Source organism: Anolis carolinensis, chromosome 4, assembly GCF_035594765.1.
Source record: "Anolis carolinensis isolate JA03-04 chromosome 4, rAnoCar3.1.pri, whole genome shotgun sequence".
Taxonomy (NCBI): Eukaryota; Metazoa; Chordata; class Lepidosauria; order Squamata; family Dactyloidae; genus Anolis; species Anolis carolinensis.
In genome coordinates this window covers 3,501,245-3,516,518 of record NC_085844.1, presented here as the reverse complement: position 1 = coordinate 3,516,518, position 15,274 = coordinate 3,501,245, and the positions used below count along the sequence as shown (strand labels likewise).

At 42.6% G+C, this 15,274-nt stretch overlaps 1 protein-coding gene across 1 annotated transcript in view; it reads right to left on the bottom strand.

Moving 5' to 3' along the window:
- The window catches only part of slc39a4 (solute carrier family 39 member 4), a 72,205-nt gene that overhangs the window by 9,804 nt on the left and 47,127 nt on the right, over nucleotides 1-15,274 (bottom strand). Inside the window, exons 5-9 of the mRNA XM_062979887.1 lie at nucleotides 14,646-14,817; nucleotides 11,756-11,928; nucleotides 10,842-11,009; nucleotides 2,891-3,004; nucleotides 171-225 (exon numbers count right to left, since the gene is read on the bottom strand). Coding sequence (XP_062835957.1) covers nucleotides 171-225; nucleotides 2,891-3,004; nucleotides 10,842-11,009; nucleotides 11,756-11,928; nucleotides 14,646-14,817 — 682 coding nt within the window. The remainder of the gene's footprint in view (nucleotides 1-170; nucleotides 226-2,890; nucleotides 3,005-10,841; nucleotides 11,010-11,755; nucleotides 11,929-14,645; nucleotides 14,818-15,274) is intronic.

Genomic DNA, 15,274 nt, shown 5'->3' with positions numbered 1-15,274 from the left:
ACCTTTCCTAGGCCACAATAGGTACGCATAAGCTTTCATAGACCTGGAGTTTAGTACACAATGCAATGCTATGGAGTGATGGGAGATGTAGTTTCACAAGGGTTGCATTGACATTATGGAATTGAATTTCCTCCAATATTAACTGATTTGACCGCAATGGGTTTACTCACCTCGGCTGAGCTCTTCCTTTTGGAGAGGCCTGAAATCGGCCTCATCTGCAACCACCTGCGTGAAAAAGAGACAGGTAGAAAGGGAAGGTGAGCAGGAAGGCATCTACACAGTGGAACTGATGCGGTTTGATACCGCTTTTAAGTGCCATAGAATGCATATATCTCCTAGGGTTTTGCTAGAGGAGGTTTGGCCAGTTCCTTCCTCTGAAATACAGCCTTGGCGGTCTCCCATCCAAGGACCAACCAAGGCCGGCCCTGCTTAGCTTCCAAGACCCCTGTCCACTTATGGCAACCTTATATATTTTATAGGGTTTGCTTAGAGGAGGTTTGGCCGGTTCCTTCCTCTGAAATACAGCCTTGGCGGTCTCCCATCCAAAGATCAACCAAGGCTGGCCCTGCTTAGCTTCCAAGACCCCAATGTGCTCTAAAGTGACTTGTCCTCTTTTCACAACCTCATATATTTCATAGGGTTTTCCCAGGGTAGGTTTGGCCGGTTCCTTCCTCTGAAACACAGCCTTGGTGGTCTCCCATCCAAGGGTCAACCAAGGCTGGCCCTGCTTAGCTTCCAAGACCCAATGTGCTCTAAAGTGACTTGTCCTCTTTTCACAACCTCATATATTTCATAGGGTTTTCCCAGGGTAGGTTTGGCCAGTTCCTTCGTCTGAAATACAGCCTTGGCGGTCTCCCATCCAAAGACCAACCAAGGCCGGCCCTGCTTAGCTTCCAAGACCAATGTGCTTTAAAGTCACACATGCACTTATAGCAAGCCCATATATTTCATAGGGTTTTCCCAGGGTAGGTTTGGCCAGTTCGTTCCTCTGAAATACAGCCTTGGCGGTCTCCCATCCAAGGACCAACCAAGGCCGGCCCTGCTTAGCTTCCAAGACCCAATGTGCTTTAAAGTCACCTATCCACTTATGGCAACTTCATATATTTCATAGCTTTCTCTTAGAGGAGTTTTTGACCAGTTCCTTCCTCTGAAACACAGCCTTGGCAGTCTCCCATCCAAAGACCAACCAAGGCTGGCCCTGCTTAGCTTCCAAGACCCAATGTGCTTTAAAGTCACACATCCACTTATGGCAATCTCATATATTTCATAGTGTTTTCTTAGGTGAGGTTTGGCTAGTTCCTTCCTCTGAACCTTGGCGGTCTCCCACCCAAAGACCAACCAAGGCCGGCCCTGCTTAGCTTCCAAGACCCAATGTGCTTTAAGCTCATATAGTTAAGGTCATATATATTTCATAGGGTTTTCTTAGAGGAAGTTTGGCTTAGAGGAAGTCTGAAATACAGCCTTGCCGGTCTCCCATCCAAGGACCAACCAAGGCCAGCCCTGCTTAGCTTCCAAGACCCAATGTGCTTTAAGGTCATATATATTTAAGATCATATATATTTCATAGGGTTTTCTTAGAGGACGTTTGGCTTAGAGGAAGTCTGAAATACAGCCTTGCCGGTCTCCCATCCAAGGGCCAACCAAGGCCGGCCCTGCTTAGCTTCCAAGACCCAATGTGTTTTAAAGTCACATGTCTTCATATATTTCATAGGGTTTTTTTTAGAGGAAGTTTGGCTTAGAGGAGGTCTGAAATACAGCCTTGGCAGTCTCCCATCCAAGGGCCAACCAAGGCCGGCCCTGCTTAGCTTCCAAGACCCAATGTGCTTTAAGGTCATATATATTTAAGATCATATATATTTCGTAGGGTTTTCTTAAAGGAAGTTTGGCTTAGAGAAGGTTTGAAATACAACCTTGGCGGTCTCCCATCCAAGGGTCAACCAAGGCCAGCCCTGCTTAGCTTCCATGACCCAATGTGCTTTAAAGTCACCTGTCCTCATATATTTCATAGGATTTTCTTAGAGGAAGTTTGGCTTAGAGGAGGTCTGAAATACAACCTTGGCAGTCTCCCATCCAAGGACCAACCAAGGCCGGCCCTGCTTAGCTTCCAAGACCCAATGTGCTTTAAGCTGATATAGTTAAGGTCATATATATTTCATAGGGTTTTCTTAGAGGAAGTTTGGCTTAGAGGAAGTCTGAAATACAGCCTTGCCGGTCTCCCATCCAAGGACCAACCAAGGCCAGCCCTGCTTAGCTTCCAAGACCCAATGTGCTTTAAGGTCATATATATTTAAGATCATATATATTTCATAGGGTTTTCTTAAAGGAAGTTCGGCTTAGAGAAGGTTTGAAATACAACCTTGGCGGTCTCCCATCCAAGGGCCAACCAAGGCCGGCCCTGCTTAGCTTCCAATACCAATGTGCTTTAAAGTCACCTGACCTCATATATTTCATAGGGGTTTTTTAGAGGAAGTTTGACTTAGAGGAGGTCTGAAATACAGCCTTGGCAGTCTCCCATCCAAAGATCAACCAAGGCCGGCCCTGCTTAGCTTCCAATACTAATGTGCTTTAAAGTCACCTGTCTTCATATATTTCATAGGGTTTCCCTAGAGGAGGTTTGGCCAGTTCCTTCCTCTGAAATACAGCCTTTGGTCTCCCATCCAAAGATCAACCAAGGCCGGCCCTGCTTAGCTTCCAATACCAATGTGCTTTAAAGTCACCTGTCCACATATATTTCATAGGGTTTTTTTTAGAGGAAGTTTGGCTTAGAGGAGGTCTGAAATACAGCCTTGGCGGTCTCCCATCCAAGGGCCAACCATGCCTGACCCTGCTTAGCTTCCAAATATCAGGTTTTTGTGACTTTAGGGTTCTGCCGTTGGGGAAAAGTAGTTACCAGATCCGCGTTGGAAGCTCCTTTCTCCATTTTCCTCCTCTTCATCTCATCCTGGTACAGCTGCAAAGACAAGGAATGGTCGCACTGGTGGCCTTTGCTGGACTCCGAAGCCTCCTGTGGAAAAGAGAACGAAAAATAATCAGAATGGCGATCCAGTTTTCCCCAGTGTAAACAGAACCTATGTGTTACGGTTTTCCCTTGTTCTTAGAAGTAATGTTGCCCTGCAAAACCCGGTAGCCGTCAATGCATCCTGGGATGTAGTCCGAACTTTATAAAGTGCGTCCTGGGATTTGGTCTGAACTTTAAATCAGGGGTCCCCAAACTAAGGCCCGGGGGCCGGATGCGGCCCTCCAAGGTCATTTACCTGGCCCCCGTCCTCAGTTTTATAATATAATATTTTATATCAGTTTTAATAATATAATATATTGTGTGTATATATATATATATACATACACTAGCTGTGCCCGGCCACGCGTTGCTGTGGCAAAGTGGTGGTGGTATCGGTTAAAACTTGTTGTGGAATTTTTATTTGACGTTATTTGTATTTTTTAAAATTAATTTTACTGTCACTTATCTTTTTTATTTATTATATTTTATTATTTTGTTGTATTATTTTTAGTCATTTTGTTATAGTATTTTATTGTATTAATTATTTTAGTGTTTTTCATAATTTTTTATTGTATTATTTGTATTTATTTTTTATCATTATTTTATTAACACTGGGCTGAGTGGGTTGCTAGGAGACCAAGTGGGCGGAGCTTAACCTTGTAACTGGCAGCAATTGGATAAAAACAATTATTCCTCTCCCTCTAATTAGGAATTTATTTTTCTTTTCTTTTTGTTGTATCAACCTAGAGGCATGGATGAGGGGTTGTGATGTCAATTTTCGAGGTTGTGGGGTGTTTACTTTTGTTGTTTTGTCCGCTGCCGTGATGCCATCACTCTTTTATATATATATATATATATATATATATATATATATATATATATATATATATATATATATATATATAAAATATTGATAATAATCTTATGTTATACAATATAATACTAATAGTAATACCATATAATAATATTAATTATATGTTATATATTACATATTATAGAATAGTATAGTGGTATAGTTCAATATAGTAATATATAATGCTAATATTGTGTTATGCTAATAATATAATACATTGTATGTATATACAGCTGCTCTGAGTCCCCTTCGGGGTGAGAAGGGTGGGATATAAATGTAGTAAATAAATGCAGTAAATAAATAATTTTAGACTTAGGCTCGGCCAAAGTCTGACATGACTTGAAGGCACACAACAACAACAACAACAACAATCCTAATTAACTTGACTATCTCATTGGCCAGTAGCAGGCCCACACTTTCCATTGAAATCCTGATAGGTTTATGTTGGTTAAAATTGTTTTCATTTTTAAATATTGTATTGTTCTTTCGTTGTTGTTGTTGTTGTTGCACTACAAATAAGACATGTGCAGTATGCATAGGAATTTGTTTGTATTTTTTTTTTCAAATGATAATTCGGCCCCTCAACAGTCTGAAAGATTGTGGACCGGCCCTCTGCTTAAAAAGTTTGGGGACCCCTGCTTTAAATAATAATAATAATAATAAAACTTTATTTATACCCCGCCACCATCTCCCCAATGGGGACTCGGGGTGGCTTACATGGGGCCATGCCCAGGACAATACAATATAACCATATCATAATGCAATTAAATAATACAATACATAAAATAAACAGTACAACATAAGATCAAAACAGCAATATAACAAGGGCGGGCCGCATGAACACTACATTTAAAAACTAGATTAAAAATTATATTTATATTATATTATATTATTTAGATTATATTAATTTTTGTTCCCAAAGATGCTCTAGGTCTTATTTTCAGGGGGTGTCTTATTCTTCCATGAAGAAGAATTCACATTTATTGTTGAACAAAAAAATGAACATTTATTATTGTACAGTAGTTGTCACCACAAACCAGCATAACCAGACAAACTGTGAATCCTATCAAGAATTTCTTGTTACTACCATTATTTCCATGTACAATAATCTATGGTACGTACATTTACCAATCCTGCAAGCTCTGGTGTTCTGTTCGGCAGGCATGCTTCCAAATAAAACCTTTGCTAGGTCTTACTTTCAGGGGAGGCCTTATATTTAGCAATTCAGCAAAACTTCTTCTAGGTCTTATTTTCTGAGGATGTCTTATTTTAGGGGAAACAGGGTATATATATATCAGAAAACTCACAGTAACCCAGAACCAGTAACCAGAATCCTCTATGTTTTCTATTGGGTCTTCTTGTCGCACCTCAGAATAGTTCACCTTGCTATAGATGCCCAGTCAGACACAGAAGAAAGTCTTTTGAAGTTTTATTAAGCAAAGCAATTATGTAAATCAAAGCAGGCAGTTAAAAGGGTTTTCAAAGTTGGAATGCAAGAGTCAATAAGAATCCAAATAATTCTTGGTAGAAAAAGGAAGAAAAAGGAGGCGATAGGGCCATTGCAAGGAGAAGATGGGGTGATGGCGACCGGGGACAGGGGAAAGGCAGAACTACTTAATGCCTTCTTTGCCTCGGTCTTCTCAGAAAAAGAAAGCCATCTTCAACCTCAGCAACACGGAATGGACGAAGGATTGGGGGAAATCCAACCCCAAATAGGGAAACAAGTTGTCCAGGAACACTTGGCCTCTCTAAACGAATTCAAGTCCCCAGGGCCAGATCAGCTACATCCAAGAGTATTGAAGGAACTAGCGGAAGTTATTTCAAAACCACTGGCAATTATCTTCGAGAGTTCTTGGAGAACGGGAGAAGTCCCAGCAGATTGGAGGAGGGCGAATGTGGTCCCTATCTTCAAGAAGGGAAAAAAGAACGACCCAAACAATGACCGTCCGGTCAGCCTCACATCAATACCAGGCAAAATTCTGGATAAGATCATCAAGGAAGTGGTCTGCGAACACTTAGAAACAAATGCGGTCATTGCTAATAGTCAACACGGATTTACCAAAAACAAGTCATGCCAGACTAATCTGATCTCTTTTTTCGATAGAGTTACGAGTTGGGTCGATACAGGGAATGCTGTGGATGTAGCGTACCTGGATTTCAGGAAGGCCTTCGACAAAGTCCCCCACGACCTTCTGGCAAACAAACTAGTAAAATGTGGGCTAGACAAAACTACGGTTAGGTGGATCTGTAATTGGCTAAGCGAACGAACCCAAAGGGTGATTCTCACCAATGCGTCGTCTTCATCATGGAAAGAAGTGACAAGTGGAGTGCCGCAGGGCTCCGTCCTGGGCCCGGTTCTGTTCAACATCTTTATTAACGACTTAGACGAAGGGTTAGAAGGCACGATCATCAAGTTTGCAGACGACACCAAACTGGGAGGGATAGCTAACACTCCAGAAGACAGGAGCAGAATTCAAAACGATCTTGACAGACGAGAGAGATGGGCCGAAACTAACACAATGAAGTTCAACAGGGACAAATGCAAGAGACTTCATTTCGGCAGAAAAAATGGAAATCAAAGATACAGAATGGGGGACGATGCCTGGCTTGACAGCAGTGTGTGCGAAAAAGACCTTGGAGTCCTCGTGGGGAGGAAGGGGAACATGAGCCAGGAATGTGATGCGGCTGCTAAAAAAGCCAATGGGATTCTGGCCTGCATCAAGAGGGGAATAGCGTCTAGATCCAGAGAAGTCATGCTCCCCCTTATTCTATTCTGCCTTGGTCAGACCACACCTGGAATCACACTGTGTCCAATTTTGGGCACCACAGTTGAAAGGAGATGTCGACAAGCTGGAAAGCGTCCAGAGGAGGGCGACTAAAATGATTAAGGGTCTGGAGAACAAGCCCTATGAGGAGCGGCTTAAAGAGCTGGGCATGTTTAGCCTGCAGAAGAGAAGGCTGAGAGGAGACATGATAGCCATGTAGTTTTGTTGCAATGCCAAAGGAGGTAACTGAGGCACCTGTCTGTTCGAACTTGTGGGATTCGTTTCAGCTTGTTCCCCCGGATGACGTGGACAGGATCCTTGGGGCGGTGAGAGCGACCACTTGCTCTGCAGACCCTTGCCCCTCGTGGCTAATTAAATCGGCCAGAGGAGGGTTGGTAGAGTGGTTTGTGATGGTAATTAATGCCTCTTTGGATCAAGGCAAATTTCCATCTGTCCTCAAACAGGCCATAGTGAGGCCTATATTGAAGAAGGCCTCCCTTGATTCGGCCATTCTAAACAACTACAGACCAATCTCGAACCTCCCTTTCTTGGGCAAGGTCCTGGAGCGGGTGGTTGCCTCGCAGCTCCAGGGTTTCCTGGATGACACCGATTTTCTGGACCCATCGCAGTCTGGCTTTAGACCTGGTCACAGTACTGAGACGGCTTTGGTCGCCTTGGTGGATGACCTCCGCAGGGAGCTGGACAGGGGGAGTGTGACCCTGCTGGTTCTCTTGGACATCTCAGCAGCTTTCGATACCATCGACCATGGTATCCTTCTGGGACGGCTCTCCGGGATGGGCCTTGGGGGCATGGCTCTGTCGTGGCTTCAGTCCTTCCTGGAGGGCCGTTCCCAGTTGGTGAAGCTGGGGGACACCTGCTCGGACCCCTGGCCTTTGACCTGTGGGGTCCCGCAAGGTTCCATTCTGTCCCCCATGCTTTTTAACATCTACATGAAACCGCTGGGAGAGGTCATCCGGAGTTTTGGAGTTCGGTGCCATCTCTACGCAGATGACACTCAACTCTACTACTCCTTTCCACCGAACTCCAAGGAAGCCCCCCAGATACTGAACCAGTGCTTGGCAGCTGTGATGGGCTGGATGAGGGCGAATAAGCTGAAGCTTAATCCCGACAAGACAGAGGTCCTCCAGGTCAGTCGTATGTCCGATCGGGGTATTGGGTGGCCACCTGTGCTTGACGGGGTCGCACTCCCCCTGAAGGCGCAGGTCCGCAGTTTGGGGGTCCTCCTGGACTCAGCACTGACACTTGAGGCTCAGGTGTCGGCCGTGGCCGGGAGGGCCTTTGCACAATTAAAACTTGTGCGCCAACTGCGACCTTACCTCGTGAAGTCTGATCTGGCCACGGTGGTCCATGCCTTAGTTACCTCTAGACTGGACTATTGCAATGCACTCTACGTGGGGCTGCCCTTGAAGACGGCCCGGAAACTCCAACTAGTTCAACGTTCGGCAGCCTTGCTTCTAACTGGAGCTAATTATAGGGAGCGGTCAACCCTCCTGCTTAAGGAGCTCCACTGGCTGCCGTTCACCTTCCGGACCCAATTCAAGGTGCACGTGATCACCTACAAAGCCCTGAACGGTTTGGGACCCTCCTACCTTAGTGATCGCCTCTCCCCCTACGAACCTGCACGATCTCTTTGTTCGTCGGGGGAGGCCCTCCTCTCGCTCCCACCTCCGTCACAAGCACGGTTGGTGGGGATGAGAGAGGGCCTTCTCCGTGGTGGCCCCCGGCTCTGGAACTCGCTCCCCAGGGAAATCAGGCAAGCCCCCACCCTGGTAGCATTCAGAAAGAGCTTGAAAACCTGGCTCTTTACTCAAGCCTTTAGATAAAGATTGCTCATCCAGAAGCAACCTGTATCTGTGACCATTCTTGTACCGGTTTGCACCTTTTACCTTTGTCAACTCGATATAGACACAGGGTCTATTCCCATCCCAATTTGCGCTTCCAGAATTTGCAGCACTTTATCAGTCACCTCGTGTCTACAATATTTATATGGTGCACCTTACCCAGTCTACTTTTACAATCTCTCATTTTTAATCCATGTTTTTATTAGTTCTTGTTTTTTATTGGCTAATGTTTTATTTTATTTTTTTATTTTTTTTATTGTGCAAGTTGTTGTCTATTGCTGTGTTTTATACTGCTACTGTTTTTATTCGGGCTTGGCCCCATGTAAGCCGCCCTGAGTCCCCTTCGGGGAGATAGAGGCGGGGTATAAAAATAAAGTTATTATTATTATTATTACAAATACGTGAAGGAAAGTCCTAGGGAGGAGGGAGGGAGCTTGTTTTCTGCTGCCCTGGAGACTAGGACACGGAACAATGGCTTCAAACTACAGGAAAGGAGATTCCACCTGAACATCAGGAAGAACTTCCTCCCTGTGAGAAGGGCTGTTCGACAGTGGAACTCTCTCCCTGGGGCCGTGGTGGAGGCTCCTTCCTTGGAGGCTTTTAAGCAGAGGCTGGATGGCCATCTGTCGGGGGTGCTTTGAATGCGATTTCCTGCTTCTTAGCAGGGGGTTGGACTAGATGGCCCATGTGGTCTCTTCCAACTCTACTATTCTATGATTCTATGATTCTATGATTCTAATTCATAAGTCATGAACATCCATTATTCCATAAACCATAGCAAAACTAATAATCCAGAAGGCAAGGCAGTAGTCAGCAGATCCTAAAAACAAGGGCCAAAGGTACAAAGATCCAGGAACGGTCTTCCTAAGCATGAGACGAGAACATCCACACAGATGAAGTGAGGATTTGCTTTGACAAAGAGCTATCTGCAAAGGACACTTTTAAAAGCAACCAAGAAAGGCATTTCTTTTCCCAGAACTGGCCTCTTTCTTTCCCGCCAGTCTCTCACTCCTTCGGACCTGAGAACCCCTCCAAGACAGACGGTCCTCCCTAGATAAATCAATGCTTGTACTATCGTTATCTTGCACCTGAGACGGGACTGAGCTCTCTCGCTCATTAACCGGGACTTGAGAGATCTCTCGCTCATTATTTCCCATGGGAATGTCAGCCTGTCTGTTATCTATAGTTTCTGGGGTCTTCTGCTCAAACTGCAATTCTCCAGCCTCTGATTCAGCCTGCATTTCCATGCCATCAACTTCTGACTCTACTGGCTCTTGTATCTGAAACCCAAAATCCCCTTCTTCATCCTGACTCTGGCTAGCCTGTGGCTGAGTCACAACACTTCTATTATAAGCATTTGGTCATCTGTAAACACTCTCATTCTTGATTTTTCCCCTCCTCTCTTATCTTCCTTAATGACATTTCAAACATCCAGATTAATAACAACAGGGATAATGGGCATCTTTGTCATGTGCCCGTTGTAATTTTACATTCTTTAGACAATTCTCAATTCACTCAAATTTAGGAGGATTGTATTTTGTAAACTCCTCTAATCCATTTTATTATGTTAGTTCCAAAGTCCAGTTTTTTCTAGAGCAGCAAATAAGAGACTCCCAGTTCAAATGATCAAATGCCAGAGATGGGCGCGAAAATTTTTCCTTCGTTTCCTTCGTGCTGTCGTTTTGTGTCGACCGTTCATCAACACAAAATGACAGGCGACAGTTTCGTACAAAACGATAAGACGACACAAAAAGGAAAGCCGCAAGCACAGTCATGGTGCTGGCTTTTGTTTTCTGCCCCAATGGCACAAAAAAAATTGTGTTTTTCGTTAGCAAGATGAAAATTTGTGTTGTAAAGGCAGCCCATTTTCGTTAGTGGGTCATGAATACGAAAATGAGATGACACGAATGAAACTACACAAAACGAACAGCAATTCCATACAAATGCACAACACTATCAAATGCTTTTTCTGTATCTGTGAACACTAGTGCTGATTTTCCTAGCCAAAAGGCTGAACTGATTGAAAGTTATCAGATCCTTCAAGGTTTGGAGGAAAGCTTGCTGCTTTGAGTCTCTTTTAACTGAAACAACAACAACAACATATTATTATTATTATTATTATTATTATTATTATCATTTTATTATTATTATTATATTTATTATTATTATTATTATTATTATTGATTTATTTGTGGATTCCCTGCCCCATTGAACTTCGTGGTCAGTGAGTCCTGGGATTTAGTCCGAATTTAGGCAAAGCAATGAAATGCTTTAAGGTTTGGAGGAAAATAAGAAATGGATTCTCTGCCCCACTGACTCGGAAGTCAGTTCCAACCGAGGCCGAAAAGTCCCACCAAACTCACCTGGCAGTCGTCGTGCCCGAAAAGGGAAAAGAGCTTCTCCAGGAGGAAAAAGAGGTAAAGCCCCCCCAGGACGGCCAGCAGCTTCCAGAGCGCATCGTGGCCTTGCGCTCCGTGGTGGTCATGGTGGTCCTCACCTTCTCCATGGGAGTGGGAGTGCAAGCCCAGGAACTGCAGCAGGAGAGACACGCCGTGGTTGGAATCACAAAGCAACCAAAACAAGCAAGGATGCAGTAGCACAAAGGCACTGGGTAAATGTTTGGATTCAACTTCAGCACTCTTTGTTGTTGTGTCCTGTTTTGTCTTTCAAGAACAGCCTTGAAACAATGTGGTAAGTAAATGAAAACTGCTTTACTTCATCAAAACATAAAGAACAGCACACTCAGTGGAGTAATGCAAAAGGAAGCAAGGAAGTCTTAGGGCAAACACAGTTCTTAAGTCTCTGATAAATTCCCAAATCAAGTAGCAGTCTTACTTCAAAGAAACAGCAATAAATCCTTAGGAGCAGTTTCCCAGATGCAGACTCGAAGCAGGCACAAGAGGAGTGAAGGCTTAGGCATTAGAGTCAGTTTGTTACCAGCAAGAGCTGGCTGCACCTGCTTCTGCTTTGTAGCCCCAAGTCCCCTCCCAGCTGCTAGGGCAGTTCCCAATTACTCAGCGGCATTTCTGGCAGCTATTCTAGTTGAACGATGTCTCTGCTGTTTCCTTTCGCCTCTCCTGAAATGTGGGTACTTGCAAAATCTCCTCCTCAGATTCCAACTGCTCCTCTGACTCATGAACACTTTCCTCTCCCCTTCTTCTTCTGAAGAAGAGGAATCCCTAACACCTTGTGAAACTACAACTCCCAGGATTCCCATAGCATTGGACCGTGGCCATTCAGAAAGCAAATCGCGGCCCTGGACCCGATGCGCACTGACCGTCGGGATGAGGTGCAGCATGGCGTCTCCGGTCAGTGACCCCACGGCCAGGCTGACGAAGAACTGGATGACGTATTGGTAGGCGCTGATGCAGGCGGTGCAGAGGAGGACCACGATGCCGAAGAGCGCGCACAGGCAGATCACCAGGGTGGCCAAGGAGCCGTAGATGTACTCTGCGGGGAAGAAAGGGGGTCAATGCGCCGCTGGGGAGAACATCAAGGTCAAAAGAAGTCCTAGTCCCTCTCCCTTCTGCTTTGGACAGACCTTTTCACCTGGAATAATTTATTTATAATTTATATAATTTATATATAATTTATTTAAATAATGTATTTATCTATCTCTCTACATATCTATCAGTCTATGTACTTATCTATCTATCTATCTATCTATCTATCTATCTATCTATCTATCTATCTATCTATCTATCTACATATCTACCTAGCTACCTATCTACATACCTATCCATCTATTTACATATTTATCTATCTTTCTACATATCTAACTACATATCTATCAATCTATCTACTTATCTATCTATCTGACTACATATCTATCTAACTACATCTATTTATCTATCTATCTACCTATCTACCTACCTACCTACATACATACCTATCCATCTATTTACATATTTATCTATCTTTCTACATATCTAACTACATATCTATCAATCTATCTACTTATCTATCTATCTGACTACATATCTATCTAACTACATCTATTTATCTATCTATCTACCTATCTACCTACCTACCTACATACATACCTATCCATCTATTTACATATTTATCTTTCTCTCGACATATCTAACTACATATATATCAATCTATTAACATATCTAACTACATATCTATCAATCTATCTACTTATCTATCTATCTGACTACATATCTATCTAACTACATCTATTTATCTATCTATCTACCTATCTACCTACCTACCTACATACATACCTATCCATCTATTTACATATTTATTTATCTATCTTTCTACATATCTAACAACATATCTATCAATCTATCTACTTATCTATCTATCTGACTACATATCTATCTAACTACATCTATTTATCTATCTATCTACATATCTACCTACCTACCTACATACATACCTATTCATCTATTTCCTTATTTATCTTTCTCTCGACATATCTAACTACATATATATCAATCTATCTACTTATCTATCTATCTGACTACATTTCTATCTAACTACATCTATTTATCTATCTATCTACATATCTACCTACCTACCTACATACATACCTATCCATCTATTTACATATTTATCTATCTTTCTATATAACTACATATATATCAATCTATTAACTTATCTAACTACATATCTATCAATCTATCTACTTATCTATCTATCTGACTACATATCTATCTAACTACATCTATTTATCTATCTATCTACATATCTACCTACCTACCTATCTACATACCTATCCATCTATTTACATATTTATCTATCTTTCTATATAACTACATATATATCAATCTATTAACATATCTAACTACATATCTATCAATCTATCTACTTATCTATCTATCTGACTACATATCTATCTAACTACATCTATTTATCTATCTATCTACATATCTACCTACCTACCTACATACATACCTATCCATCTATTTACATATTTATCTATCTCTCTACATATCTACCTACATATCAATCAATCAATCAATCAATCAATCAATATATGTATATACCTATCTATCTATCTATATCTATATCTATAAAAAGGTAAAGGTTTTCCCCTGACGTTAAGTCCAGGGGGTTGGTGCTCATCTCCGTTTCTAAGCCGAAGAGCTGGCGTTGTCTGTAGACACCTCCAAGGTCATGTGGCCACTGGCATGACTGCATGGAGCGCTGCTACCTTCCCGCTGGAGCGGTACCTATTGATCTACTCACATTGGCATGTTTTTGAACTGCTAGGTTGGCAGGAGCTGGGGCTAACAGCAGGCGCTCATTTCGCTCCCAGGATTTGAACCTGGGACCTTTTGGTATATCTAAATCAATCTACATATCTAACTACATATCTATCTATTAGGCATGTCCGATCGATGGAAAAAGTGTTTCAATTCTCGTTTCTAAAGTAGGGGGCACTGGCGCTTTGATATAGAAAATATTTCCGATTTTTTTCACCCAAAAATTTCGGATATTTCCGAAAATTCGTAATGATTCTAAATGTTTCTAAAATGGCGGACGTGCATGCGCAATTGCCAAAAAAAAAAAAGGAACCCGAGGAGGGGGGGGGGGACTTTTACAGGCTCTCCCGCCCTCATTTCTTGAGCTATCCTCATCAAATTTGCAAATAATCTCCCATTCAAGGTAGGTTGCAGAAACAAAATAATTTTAAAAATATTTTTAAAAATATATTTTAAAAAATTTGGGGGGGGGGGGGGGGAGGAAAAATTAACGAAACATTAAGAGACAATTAGAGAATGGTCCAACAATGGTTCGAATTCCATTGCTGGTTGTGCTGTGAGACAATGTCTCGGAATGCGTCTCAAAAAGCGAGAACAATCCGAAATAATTCCGATATACGATTCAAAACGATTTTTTGGACATGTCTACTATCTATCTATCTATCTATCTACATACATATGTATCGATCTACCTGCCTATCTATCCACATATCTATTTATATATCTCTCGATTTACCTACATATCTATCTGTCTCTCCATATATCGATCTATCTACATATTTGTGTCTCTTTGTGGAGAGAAAAAGCAGGAAATAATAATAATAATAATAATAATAATAATAATAATAATAATAATAATAATAATGTGGTGTCCAACTGCAGTGTAGATGCACCCTTAGAGGATTGAATGGCCCCATGGAGATGCATGAAGGTATCTTAAATGTCTCTTACTCTCGGCAGTGGTGAGCCGGCCGTCGAGAGCAGCATTTTTGGAGACGGAGCAGGCCTGGCTGAGCCTCATCTGCACCAAGGCCGGGCTCAGGCGGGCCAATTCGGGGCGGGAGAGCCCTGCGCTGGCATCGATCCCATAGATATCCAGCAGATCGTCCGGGCTGAGGCAGACCTGGAATGCAGCACATCCACATGAGAAATGCAACAAGACCCCATAACTATTGCATAGCCATCCTTGGGCTTTGCAGTAACATCAAACCTATTACGCTGTGGAACATAATTTTTGTTCCTGGGTTATAAATATCATTTCCTAACTGGTTCTATCATAAAAACATGGGGAACGTGTATTAAATTACAAAAACCTTCTCTGCCTGGAGTCCATAACATTGAGCCAGTGCAGTTAAAGGGGAATCAGGCTGTAGATCAGTGATGGCCAACCTATGACACGCGTGTCAGCACTGACACGCCTAGCCATTTTTGCTGACACGCTGCCGCATGCAGATTAATTGGATGACTAATGCCTTTTGTGGCCAAATTTGGTGTGATTTGGTCCAGTGGTTTTGTTGTTTACTCCATGCGAATTATGCACATTACATTAATATATATATACTAGCTGTGCCCGACCACGC